Source organism: Melopsittacus undulatus, chromosome Z (assembly GCF_012275295.1).
Source record: "Melopsittacus undulatus isolate bMelUnd1 chromosome Z, bMelUnd1.mat.Z, whole genome shotgun sequence".
Lineage (NCBI taxonomy): Eukaryota > Metazoa > Chordata > Aves > Psittaciformes > Psittaculidae > Melopsittacus > Melopsittacus undulatus.
Genome location: NC_047557.1, coordinates 70,937,048 through 70,950,054, shown reverse-complemented (window position 1 = coordinate 70,950,054; position 13,007 = coordinate 70,937,048). Strand labels below are relative to the sequence as shown.

Sequence of the window (13,007 nt, the reverse complement as noted above, 5' to 3'; positions counted from 1 at the left end):
TGTTCTTCTTTCCCTTATCTTTATGTTTTTTATATGCAGGTCTTATCAGAAAGCAATAGTAACTTGCGAACACCAAGAACAATTCTGGAACAAAAACGAGAGAGTGGTCTAGGTATGTGCCTACAATTGAAGTTTGTTCGATATTAGCAGCTTTTCATCTGGCTGTTGTTCTGTACAGTTGTACATTCTTCGAACAGCATTTTTGTTAACAGGGCCTAATAGTATTTGTTATATGCTGAGTGTCTGCCTATGAACTGGACAGTTTTTTTTCTCCAGCAAAAGTTTTTTATAAAAAATTATAACTGAAAAGAGCAAATTGATTGACACTGTTCACACTGTTGACTGTACTACTCGCAACAGGTACACAGGATAATTTTGGGGATTTTGCAAGAATCTTTTGGATAGAAGTGGCCTGCACTGGAAACAGTTAAAACAGTTTTTTTTTTAAAAAAACTAATGTTTCCTACTGTGGGTAATTGATGGAATTGAAGGTATTTGATTCAGGGGAGGGGATGGGGAACAAATGTCAAGGTTCTTGGTAATATTGGGGCAGGGAGAGGGGCTAGGAGGGTGCATACATTCCCTCTCCTAAAATCAGTTTCTTCCTTTCAGCATAAGAATAAATCACGCTATAATTGAATGATTTGTTTTATTTTTTTTTAATTCAAGTGGTAATTTTCTATTGCTTCTTTGAAACAGGCATACATATGACTCCTGCAAAATATGAAATCATGCACTACTGTAAATCAATATTGCATTTTTTTCTGCAAGTGTCTTTTCATGGGAAAAATTAAGTGTAGAAAATGCATAAGCTATATGCATAAACTTAGAAGTAGTTTTTCCTTTCTTTGTAAAGATCTGTATTTTTTGTACATCTAATCTTTGTGATACTTTTCTCCCTATTATATTTTTCCCTTAGTAAAATATATACATCAGGTGCTCTTGTTTACTGAAGTCATGTTCTCTGTTGTGTGCTTGCTAAAATTAAACAACTTTTCTTTTGCCAATGTGTGACACAATATGGCTTGTGGAAGTTGATGTATTTCTGTGCATAGATGAAGGTATACATTTGGTGTTGAAAGCTTTTGCCACAGATGAGGTACCAATTTATTTTGGCTGTGATTGGTCACATGTGCTAGTAATGTTTCTCCTCATTAAAAGTAGTGAAAGGAAGTATCACTGGCTAGATAGTTTTCAAAAAAAATCTGCTGCTACTTATTAAACTGTAAAAGATAAGTTCTGAGTTAAAAACTCCTAACAGCTAGCAGTAAAAGCTGAGGGAAGAAAATTGCAACATTTGTTTCCATTTTGTTCATCATTGTAGGTAGATTTCATTTATGGTTGATGATTATAAAAGTTATTTTTATATTTCTGTCTATATCCTTCAGTGATTTGTTAAAACTCCCATCCTAATGGCAGGAATGCGTGAGTTGTAACAAAAGTACTCTCACTTGCATGGAAGTGTACACAAGTCTTTATAGGAAAAGAAGTCAAGCTAAACTTGATCAACTTCTAGGTATTCTCAGTTTGCAATATTGTCAGTGATGCAACTGAAATATGAATAGAGTGTTTCCAAATTGGTTAACATTTTGCTGGGGGTATAAGGGAAACATTTCCATCTAAGTCTGTGGAAATGCATAAGGACTTCACTGCAGCCTCAAAGGTTGATTTGGATGAATGCAATGAGCAGTATTTTTCCAGTTTATATTTGTTTCAAAACTGCAGCTCTCAAAACCACAACAACTTTCATATTATCATCATCATTATCATCATCTTAGATTTTTCTTTTGTTGTTTTGGTTATTTTTCAATTGATGCTAACTGGTAACTTTTCTTTACCGAAAGTGAAAACAGGACAAGAACTCACTTTGTTACAGCCAGTTCTCTCTTTGTGCATATAGCAGAGAGTGCTGTGTCATGAGTAGAAGCACAATAAATTAATATAGTTTCAGCCTACAAGTACCACTCTGACATTACAAGCATATTGTGAACCTGTCCAAGGCACTGCCAAAAGCTGCCTTTTGTGTGGTAAGAGCCATGTCCTTGCATGCTGCATGCATCCCCAATGTGAATGGACAAACACCTGGTTGTTGTATGTATTTTCTCTAACTCCCATCAGGGTCTCACTGTGCGGGCCTGTTTAGCACCTCAGTGCTCGGGGGTTCTTCAAGTGCACCTAACCTACAGGATTATGCTCGTACTCATCGTAAAAAGCTGACTTCTTCTGGCTTCATAGATGGTATGTGCACACTCTCGCACATGCACGCACAAACCCATGTGCCATATTGAACTTCTAAAGATTTTAACGGAATCCTAGAATCCTTTGCCTTAGTATTAATTGTATGAGTTTTCATTGCTTTTTTGTTGCCCATAGCTTGCATATGTTGAACTTAATAGCATAGTTAATTCCTGTTTCTGCCTTGAATTAAACACTAGCCCACAGACTTGTAATGTGTGCCAGGAGATTTCAGCAAGTGCATTTTTTTGTTTAGTAAACTAAAATGTTGGGATTTAAATTCTTTTCTCATTTTTAACTTCAGTTTCTATGATTACTTGTTGATCTTGAAATGAAATTACTTGGAGCATATACAAGGAATGAAAGAAATCATAAGTTAAATACTGATGGTGAAAATTTTAGGATTCCTTACCTCTTTTTTTTGGTGGGGTTTGGATTGCAGAGGAAGAGGAGATTTTCAGTTTTGGATTATCTGGGGTAGAAAAGAAACTCTCTCATTAGATTTCAGAATGTAAAGATGCCAAAGCAGACCTTTAAAACTCTGAGGTGAAACAGTATTCCAGTATTCATGCTGTTTTCCCCCCAGTTCACTACTCAGTGTTCGACTTTAACCTGATATAACCTTGTATGCCAGAATCACCAGCTCATTCTGCTTGTTTTCATACACTTCATTACACATCTTGTAGTTACCAACAATCCAAATTTTCTTCTTTTTAACATCTTTTTAGATTTTAGCCGTTTTCCTTGGTCCTTTCTGCATGCCACTCAGTTCTAATACCTTCTCATCTTTTTTTCTTCTTCCTTTCCTTTTTTGAAATCTCCCTTCTTTTGGTAGCTGTTACAAATTTCAGGTACCTGTTTTTCTCTTTCTCAGACACCACACGCGGTTCTGCTGTTAAAAGGTTTTCTATCTCATTTGCTCGACACCCAACCAATGGTACGTTTTGCTTTTATTTTAAAAACAAAATCAAAAGGTTCCTTGCTTCATCCCTTTTATTTTTATTTCAAATATGGGGTGTACAGTATCATCCAGCTGTCTGTCATTCCTAACTTCCAGCACAACTCCAAATATATTTGTAATCATTATAGCTACCCTAAATCCCTTCTTTACCATTCATTAGTATAAATACAACACAAAAAATCATTCCTTAAAAAAATCATTGAAAGAAATTAAGAGCTGCTGTTAATCATGATCTCTGTAATTATTCTCCCCAGTTTCTTGAGTGATCAGACTGTATGGTACAAGATAAAAACAGGATTAAACTTGGTCTTTATTGGGCATACACTTCTTGATAGCTATTGCTTCTTCTTTGTCTTTCTCCCACTGAGCTGTTTCCCTGAGTCTTCTGATTCTAAAGTAAATCACTGAACTGACATTTGGAGTTTTATTACTATCTTCTTGAAGTGATGCTAAATTAAAAAGCTAAAGCAGAAGCTTTGGTTCCATTCCTGCTAAATTGCTGTATTTATCATCAATCAAAAATTTACTTTACCTTGTCATACTTCTCTGCTCATCAGATGTACAAATTACTTCAATATTGCACTAAAAATTACAGCAAGAGAGCTGCCTCTTGTTTATATTGACCTCTTGTGCTTCAAGAGTGAGAGTCAACTTCTCTTCAGTCTACCATAGTTACAAATAGAAGTCTGATTTAACATGTAGGACAGAGGTTTGTCTTTCTCTTCCTCAGCAAAATATTTCGTGCCTATCTTTCTATGTGATTAAATAGGCCCATTCATGAAAACTAGACTCTGTCTTCAGCATCCACCAGATCTTAATGTAGCTTTTCCATATTTCTTAATGGCAGTTTTAATATGTGCATGACTGTGGGCTGAGTACAGTGTTAGTAGTATTACTGAAACTGCAGTGGAAATCATCAGTATTTTTATGTTAGATTAAAAATACATTTGCCTAGAAGCAAAATTAAAAAAAAAGACACTGTGTTTTTGTTTGGCTTTACAGAGAGGCAAAGTAGTCATTTTATTAAGTTCATTTGGAATCTACAGTGACTTTTTGCACTGCAGTGTTTCTTGAAGGGAAACTGCTATGGTAAGGCTGAATTAATACAGTTAAGACTATGTTTGATCTAAAAGGCCAGTTCTAGTATCCTGTTTCTAATAAGAAAGATGGGAATCCATTTTTTATCTTTAGACTCAAAATCATTCGAGTTCAATAGTATTTCTAAAACATCCTAAGTCAGAAAGTAAGAACTGCATTTGAGTATCCCTGTCTAGTAAGGATTACTTTCTGTTCCATTAAGCACTGTTTGTGACTGCATTCTTTAAAAAAAGGGTCTAAATTGCTTTGAATTAATGCATTGATTATTCTGATCAGTTTAATACAGTAGTTGTACCACACATCTTTTACAGGATGAATGCATGCTGTGTGAGCTCCCATGAAACCTAATTATATTGCAGGTTTCAAAGAGTTCGTTATTAACATAAGAACATATTCGTGTTGTTTTGTCTGCCCTCTGGACTATCATTTTTATTCTCCTTGCCCTTTCACTCCTTTTTTTCTTATTTCTATGTTATTATCACACCCTCTTAACTCATTTCAGACTACTTCCCTCAATCTTTAGTTCAAGGAACATGATGAAACATGTATCTTCTGACAGTGCTTCACCTTACTTTCTGGGCCTCTGTGCAGAACACCCACACCTCTTTAGGTGCTGGTCCATTTCCTCTGTGGAATTTCTAGGCTCCAGTGGTATGTCTCTATAGCTTTTAAATGTAAGACAGCAAGGTGGCTTTTTGAGATGCTGCGTTAACCCTTTCATTGTCTGCGTTTTGACGGGAACAGTGCTTTAAGAATAAACACAGCCAAAGCTCAAAGGCTGTTAGTTTACAGGAAATTGCTTTTTTAAAGGGATACTGTCAGGTGGCTTCGTCATTGAAATTCAGATTTATTTCTCATACATTATCATTAAATATTTATCTTAAAATATTCAAATGTAACATCACAGATAGATTTCCAGGGTATCTTTTAAGTCATATCGTTTAAATGTGAAGATGCTACAACAACATGCTGGTATGTTGTTGCTGCTGCTGTCTGATAGCAGAATTGTCAAAACTGAATGAAAACCCATGGAGGGGAAATTCCTGAAAGAAGAAAATTCTTCTTCCTCCCCCCCTCCCCCCTTTTTTTTTCTTAAAGGGCATGGGTGCATTTTGAAATTTCTGCTTTTCTGTAATGCTGCACTATAAAAATAATAATTATTAAAAAGCTAATTTGACATTATCCCACTACGTTCTTTGCAAAATTAAATACTCATTCAAATGATAGGGACTTCTCTGTAAGGGTAAAGAGAAATTTTATATTTTACTATAATGCAAAGAAAGGGTTTGCGTTTTGCATGCATGCTTACCTATTTAGGATATTAATATGTATGCCAGACATCTTAGTGCTTACACTGAAGCTTAGCTGCTGCCTTTATAGAAAAACAGACATTAAGCATGTGGTGGTGTTTCTTTCGTACATGAAAACAAGCTTCCATGAAATGCTACTTTTTATTTGTAATACAAGTGAACTTCTCATAACTACACTTCAGTTGATTTTATATTTAAAGCGACTGTCCCTCACATTTGAGTATGGTCAGTGTGGATCCAAATATAAATACAGACATTTGGGGGTTGAAATTTTGTTGAGTTACTCCTCTATGCAAAGAGTTATACTGATTATCACAAGAATATTGATGCTTATAATTTTATGGAGGGAACAGTTCACAGTTAACAATGCTATCTCTAATAAATGTGCCTTGAACTGAAATTCTAAACATTATTTCATTCACAATTGTTTCTTCATTTAAATGTGTTAAAAAAATATGGCAACTGTAAATTTACAATGCTGAATTGCAGATTTTGTAATGTTACAGCTGTATGTTGAAAACACTAATGGGCATATTTTCCTGTTCTGAAATGCAGTTGGATGAAGAGTTATTGAGTTATCAAACTTGCATCACTTTAAAGAACTTCAGGGTTTTTTTGCTGAAATGTTTAAATGGTTTTGTAGTATGTTAGTAATATGGATATGCATGGTTGGTGTATGATCAGTACTAATTTAGAAAAGTGATGTCCGATAAGTTTTTAGATTTTTGGATTGCTGTACTTACCTATTCTAATATATGAAACTTCTAGTCTTTTAAGTACTGTTTTTAAATGCAGAAAGGTAGGTCTGAATCTGCCTTACAGAGTTAAAACATGTAACATCAAGGTACAAAAGTGCTAACAGTGGTTTTCCTTTGATACTGAAGGCAACAGTTTGTTTTCACAGAATACTGAAGATGATAGAACGTGAATTCTACAAATTCATTTTTTGAAAGTTGTAGCATTTTTAGCTCTTGTCTGCTAACATTTGACAACACAGTCGTCCTATTTTACTTGCATTAATGAGTTACCTATTTAGTGCTGTGCCAGATATGAGAATGAGTGGAAGAATTACTACCATTTCCTGCCTATTCTTTTCTTAGTAATGTGCTAAGTCCATCTTAGAGGAAAGTTACCTTTTGTGAACTGATCTGGGAGAGGAACACAGTTTTAATGTTTGAAGTCACTTCATGTGTACATGAGATTTGTATCCCACTTTACGTTACATGGTAGCTTTATTTTAGTATGTCCTGGAAATTGGCACATCTTGTTCTACTCCTATAATTTAGTGTCCATGATTTCAAGAGTACTGTGTCTGCATGTGCTGATTTAAAATAAGTACTTTTTATTGTACATTGATACTTGCCTGTGCAGTAGCTTAAATTGTGTCTTATGTTTGGAAATCTGTTTTTTTTATTATATTTCCTTCAGGCTTTGAATTGTATTCCATGGTGCCTTCTATTTGCCCTTTGGAAACTCTACACAACTCCTTGTCTCTGAAGCAGGTGGATGAATTTCTTGCCTCTGTTGCTGCTCCATCAAAGGAAAATCTACAGGAGACATGTACTGATTTTAGTTTGTAATTATGTTCATTTTAAACTGTTAAATATTGCTTAGTTAATCTTTCCCATATCTTACAGCTAACAAGTAAACTAAGAATACTACTCTAAAAAATAAAATATGTTCATAAACCATAATTTTAATTTTTGTGTGGATAATATTATAATGAATTAAAGTAATGTTTCTGTTGACTGGGGTAGTAAATTAAGGGTTTCATGAAATCATTAATTGGTTTATTTCCTCACATTAAGGATTCCTCTGTACCTTTTAGCTGAATTGCAGGGAATGCTTCTTAGTGAGAATACAGTATTTTCTGCTTTATACTGTACCATTGTACTGTCACTAACCTCAGCAGAGTAGTGTTGCCTTTTACATCCTAAAACTGTTATTTCCAGTTTCTTGGAATTATTAGTCAGGGTTTCACCTTGTGATGTTCACCTTGCTGTCACTTAGTTTCTTGGTAGTTTGTACCATATGGTTAATGTTTAAGTGATACTGAAATTAAAGGCAAACTGAGTTCTACCCATGTGCATGTCTGGGAAGATGACTTTCCACTGTGATTTTTGATCAGAAAATTTGTTCTTGATAGTATTGACACAAAGTTTATCTGTCTAGATGTTAGGGTTTTCTGGTTTTCTGTTTTCAATTTTTCTGTTACTTTAGTTTTATACTGTTTAGATTTTAATCAGGCCTCCTATATCTGTGAAGGAGGGTATGCAATTTAAGAAGACTGATGTTAAAGAAACCAGGGAGGCCTACAGGTATTTTGAAGTTTAAATTTAAAATGCTTTGTTACACTTGTTAGGAAGCTTGTGTCTCTTCAAAGCAGTTGAGAACACACGACAAAAAAAAACTTCATTCCTCTGTGGTGGTTTGGTTGTCACCTTTCTACAAAGGAGTGGTTGGAAATTAAGCCTGATAGAATTGAGGCCATAAGTGCTTTGCTCTCCTTCTTCTTTTCTATAATATTTGGAAGTTGGCTGGAGAATAATGTATTGTATACACTTTTCAAAGGCACTCTGGACTTAAATGCCAGTTTAGTCCAAATGCCTATTCCTGTACAGCCCTCAGCGTATGGAGTAGCACTAGTGATTCTGCCAGCTGTACTGAAATTAAGCTTAGATGCCTTAGCAGCATGAATTTCTTGTGTCACTTTATGAGGTAAAATGGAGATACTTAGATTTGTCTTTCATGCTGTGAAGTTCTGACCCTAGAGTCAAAAATTGGTGGCTGAGCTGCAGGGCGTGTAACTGTAGCATCTGTATTGGTAGACAGATACACAGTTCTGTGGCTGCTGTCTTCAACATTTTGCTCAGGTGAGAATATTTTATTGTTAATGATGTGTATCTTTTTTTTCCACTTTTCAGCTTCTCCAACTTACATGATTCCAGTTTCAGGAAGAAAAATTCCTTTAAATACATACACCCCTGCAAAAATTCAACCAACACCACTTGAAACTTTGCCAGAAAGGCAAGGAGTAGAGAAACCGACTTTATGTAAGTAACTTCTGTCAGAGGCACAGTGGCTAACTTGATTACATTATTTCCAGCAGTAGGATTCTTTCTTTATCTATCTATCTATCTATCTATATTACATAATTTCTTAGGGCAGATATTTCTTTAAATTTCCTATGTAAATGGGATCACAGAGAACTCAACAGTGTTGCAGAATTAGTTGTAGTAGTAAAACTGTGTTAATAGTTCCTTTCTTTTGTCCTCTGAGGTGTCTGGGAGAATTTCTGTGGCCTGAAAATGGATGGCTTTTTGTTTTGAAGTACGACACTATTTCCAGTTGTCTCCTAGTGAATCAAGAACAGGAAATTGTTTAAATTTCAGAATTTCCAAGATGTTTTCTGAGCATTTACCATAGAGCTCTGTAAGCAGGTTCTGACTAAAGCTGCCAATAATATAATGATGTATTCAATCACTTGTATATATTCAGTATGAATATACTAGTGTCAAGCTACACTGTCTGCTTTTGGAAGCTTGTGCTGTTCAGTGGGCATCTAGAACAAAATCCAATTGCATGTCTGGTTTCAGTAGATACAGGGTGACTTTGTGTATGTTCCTGTGTTAGGTAACTTACATTTTTCTTGGGTCTGATGCTTTTCAGCATGGATCTTCTTAAGTGTAAAACCTAACACTTTTCTTCTTTATCTGTACAGCTTCCTCTGGATCTTCTGTTCATGTACCTAATGTTAAGCTAACTCTTGAAGAGACCTCACTAGATTTGGAACTTAGTGGTGAAACTCTTTTTGAGAAGAAATGATATTGATAAGACAAAACTGGAACCATCTTTTTAAACAATTTAGTGTGAGTTCAACTAAATTACTGAGCTTTCAAAAGCCAGTCATGTCTGTAGTTCAAAGTGCACCTAAGAAGCTATACATGGTTAACTAGTGTGCACACTGCATATTTAGGTCAAATGTCTTTTCTCATTTTTCAGAACATTTCAGGAATATTTATTCATCAGTTTGAACTTCACACTTTTAATGGAAATGCTGCACATGAACATTCTCAGTGTCTTCAAATATTTACTGTAAACCTGTACAATACCAATGCAGTGCTATGTGTTACAGTGGCTCTGTTGATGTCACTGTAATAAAGGCATTGCCTGCCTGTTGTCATTATAAACTTCTATTTTCAGGAGTTTATAATCTCCCTGTTGAGTTTCTTTTGTGGACTGAAACGTAACACACATCTTTGCTAGAAGCTTTTTTTTTAATTTAACTATGTTTCCAAAGAGATCTGTTTTGCCTGGTTTTGAAGTCAAGCAGATGTTTTCTGCATTTTACTTATTTTATATCATATATGCTGCAATAATTAGGCATGATGGAGTGAGTTAATGTGTCACTTTCCACTCTCCTTATTTTTATTCTGTGTTTACATCAGACCTGTCACATTCAAATTACTTTCTCTTTTATTGTTTAGTATACATGCTTGTATACGGGTACCTGTATATCATCCAGCAGATAAAACTGTCTTGTATATGTTTTTATCATGTCCTTCTGTTGTTTACTAAAAAGACAGTTTTATCTGCTTTGTCATATGTTTCTACAAAACAGTGATATTAAAAAGCAGGTTTTGTAAAAAGAGAAATGGTTACAGCTGGTCTTCTAGTAAGTTTATAATGAAAAATAGCAAATCTTCCATCTATGCTCTGTTATCATCCCTTCAGAGTAGAGAGACTATGGTGTAACAGACCTCAGTACTTACTGTTGCAAAATACTCAGGATTCCTCATGGCCTGGGGATTTTCATACTTCTGTCCTTGCAATATAGGTGGTTAACAACAGCTCCCATTAAAAACAAAAACAAACAAACAAAAAAAACCCCCCAAAAACAAAACAAAAAAAACAGCAAAAAAAAGAGATTTTATAAGAGCTGTGAGAAGCATTAGTAAGTAAGTGGAACTTTGAGTTACTGGGTTATGTAATCCTCCAGTCTCAGCAGATCTTCTTGTTATCCATGGCATGAAAAAATACTGAATTATTATAATTATCCCAAATGTATGAAAATATTGTCCACTTTTGTAAGTTCAAGTGGCTGGTTATTATTAATGGACGTAACTACAGGTTAAATAATTCCTTTACATGTAAGTTGCAGAAGTTGTAGCTTCTGAGTAATATTTTTAAATAGGGCTCTTCCTCATTTCCAGAGCCAGTGCAATACTTAATTACACTTACTTTGCCACAGGGCCTGTTTTTTCAGTGTTTACCACATGTGAAATGGGTTCAGCAGACTAATTCTAAGAGTGCTGGTTAAATACCAAAAATATGAAGGGTTTCACAGCTATATACTTAAAACATTTCATTTTCTGTAATGTAATTGTGTTATTGACAGTGTTGGTCTTGCACACAACTGAATGTACACTTGTTTACCATTTTTAAGAAAATACTGTAAAAATTTAAGTATGCGTATCATTCCAGTCAACCAAAGCTGTGGCATAACTTTTTTTTTATGTGCTTCTAAATAAAACCAAGATCACTGGCAACTTCTCTCCATTTTGTTTTCTTTTAAGTTTATATGTGAAGTACAGAGTAGTTGACTCAGTCATCTCAGTGGCAAACAACTTATAAATATGGCCTTAATATGCAAATAAGCTAAATTCTATTTGCAATTTACATTGCAGAAAATATTTTAAGAGATCAAAGTGTGTGTAAGTGGCATCAAATTTGGGCCTTTGAGGAGGAGCATGCACGAAATATGAGACAGAAGCTATTGTGGCAAAGACCTTACAAGAAGCTTGGAGTCTGCATTGATACAAAACCATACTTCTAACATGTACTTGCCATGGAAAAAGGAAAGAATGGATGGAAAAAAATTGTCACTATTCCACATAATGTATGAGTGTAATATGCTGAATCATAGATTCAAAGAATGGTTGGAGTTGGCAAGGGCTTGAAAAGTCGCTTCGTTCCAACCCCTGCCACTGGTGGGGAAAGGGACTTGTAGTCCAAATTTCTAAAAGTTGCAAATCTTCATGTGATCTGCTACCAGTGGAAGAATCAGCTTTCTGAAGCAAAACTGAACTTGACTAGAAATTATTCTTTGTCTTCCTCCAAGCTACACTGAGATCAGTGCATATTTTTCTGCCATAAAGTTGCTGGAAAAGAGAAACAAACTTCTATGTGGAAATTACTGTGTCTCTTGGTGTATTCTCTTAAAAGAGCCTAATTTGGTGATAACTGCTCTGATGTAAAAGGGATTGCATGTTTGACAGTGGTAAATTCTTTGGTTTTCAACAAGAGATAGAAGTGAAAGAAAGGAAATTCTGGTATTTTACGTATCTCAAGATTAGCCTAAAAGGGAGGTATTTTAGGCTATTTCTGCCTGGATGCATCTTCTATCCAACATGTTTTTGAGAAATTCACTTCCTGTGCATTATTCCTGATCTATATAACCTGCTGTACAGGAAGAATAGAAATACCATCAAAGCTATTTTCTCTACCACACTTACAGATCTCCATTCTATTCAGTAAAAGGGACAAAAGTCATCGACAACATAAAACAAGGTGGTCAGAATCAGACTTGGTACTAACTGAACATCTGCACAACACACAAAGCTCTAAAATCATCATCTTTTTCACATTCTTTCCTGTGCTTACTAACTCTATCTAGACACAGATTCAGCCTTGCTTAAGTAGCTGTAATTCCTACTGAAATCAGCTTAATTAGGCAAAAAGTGAATTTGGCCCAAAAAGAAAATTAAGGGATACTTTCTGCACTCACTAAAATAATTTTTGGGGATTTTAGTAAATGGTCTACTTCAGACATTTTGTTCAGGTTTTAAATAAATTTTCACTGTATTTTCTTTTAACTTAGCCAAATAGCTTCTAAAGATATCTTAAAAATTACTAAGCTATTTGGTTTCGGTGGCAAAAGTTGCTAAGGTGAATGGCAATTTCTTTTATGTCTTTTAACATAAAAATATTCCAATCTTATTGGTTTCTCAGTGTTAAAGTTATGCTACTACTTCACCCCATACATCCACCATACAACCATACAGAGCCTATACATCCACCCCAGTACATACTTCATATTTTAACCTGAATTCAGGTATGGATTTGCAGTAAAATCCAGGTTTTCAGAATAATGGCTCTTATCCTTAATAAGGGAAAAGAAACTGAGTATTTAATAATTGTTTTTTGTCTCATTAGGCTTTGGAATTAAATCCATGTGCACAAAATGGAGAAATTCAACAAGTAAAGAATGTTTAAATTGCTCAGCTTTCAGCCCTTGTGATTTAATGACTTCATTAATGCTTAAATTATCATAGCAGTTTCCATTGTTCAAGCCTGGAATATATAAAACCAAGGAAAATAAGTCTTTGGATAAAATCTCACCA

At 34.8% G+C, this 13,007-nt stretch overlaps 1 protein-coding gene across 1 annotated transcript in view; it reads left to right on the top strand.

The window, feature by feature from the left end:
* Nucleotides 1–11,153, top strand: part of PPIP5K2 (diphosphoinositol pentakisphosphate kinase 2) — a 49,478-nt gene extending 38,325 nt beyond the window's left edge. Inside the window, exons 26-31 of the mRNA XM_013127571.3 lie at nt 40–112; nt 2,119–2,238; nt 3,110–3,172; nt 7,033–7,164; nt 8,529–8,657; nt 9,326–11,153. Of these exons, the coding sequence (XP_012983025.1) occupies nt 40–112; nt 2,119–2,238; nt 3,110–3,172; nt 7,033–7,164; nt 8,529–8,657; nt 9,326–9,429 (621 nt within the window). The 3' untranslated portion in view covers nt 9,430–11,153. The remainder of the gene's footprint in view (nt 1–39; nt 113–2,118; nt 2,239–3,109; nt 3,173–7,032; nt 7,165–8,528; nt 8,658–9,325) is intronic.
* The last annotated feature ends 1,854 nt before the right edge of the window (nt 11,154–13,007 follow it).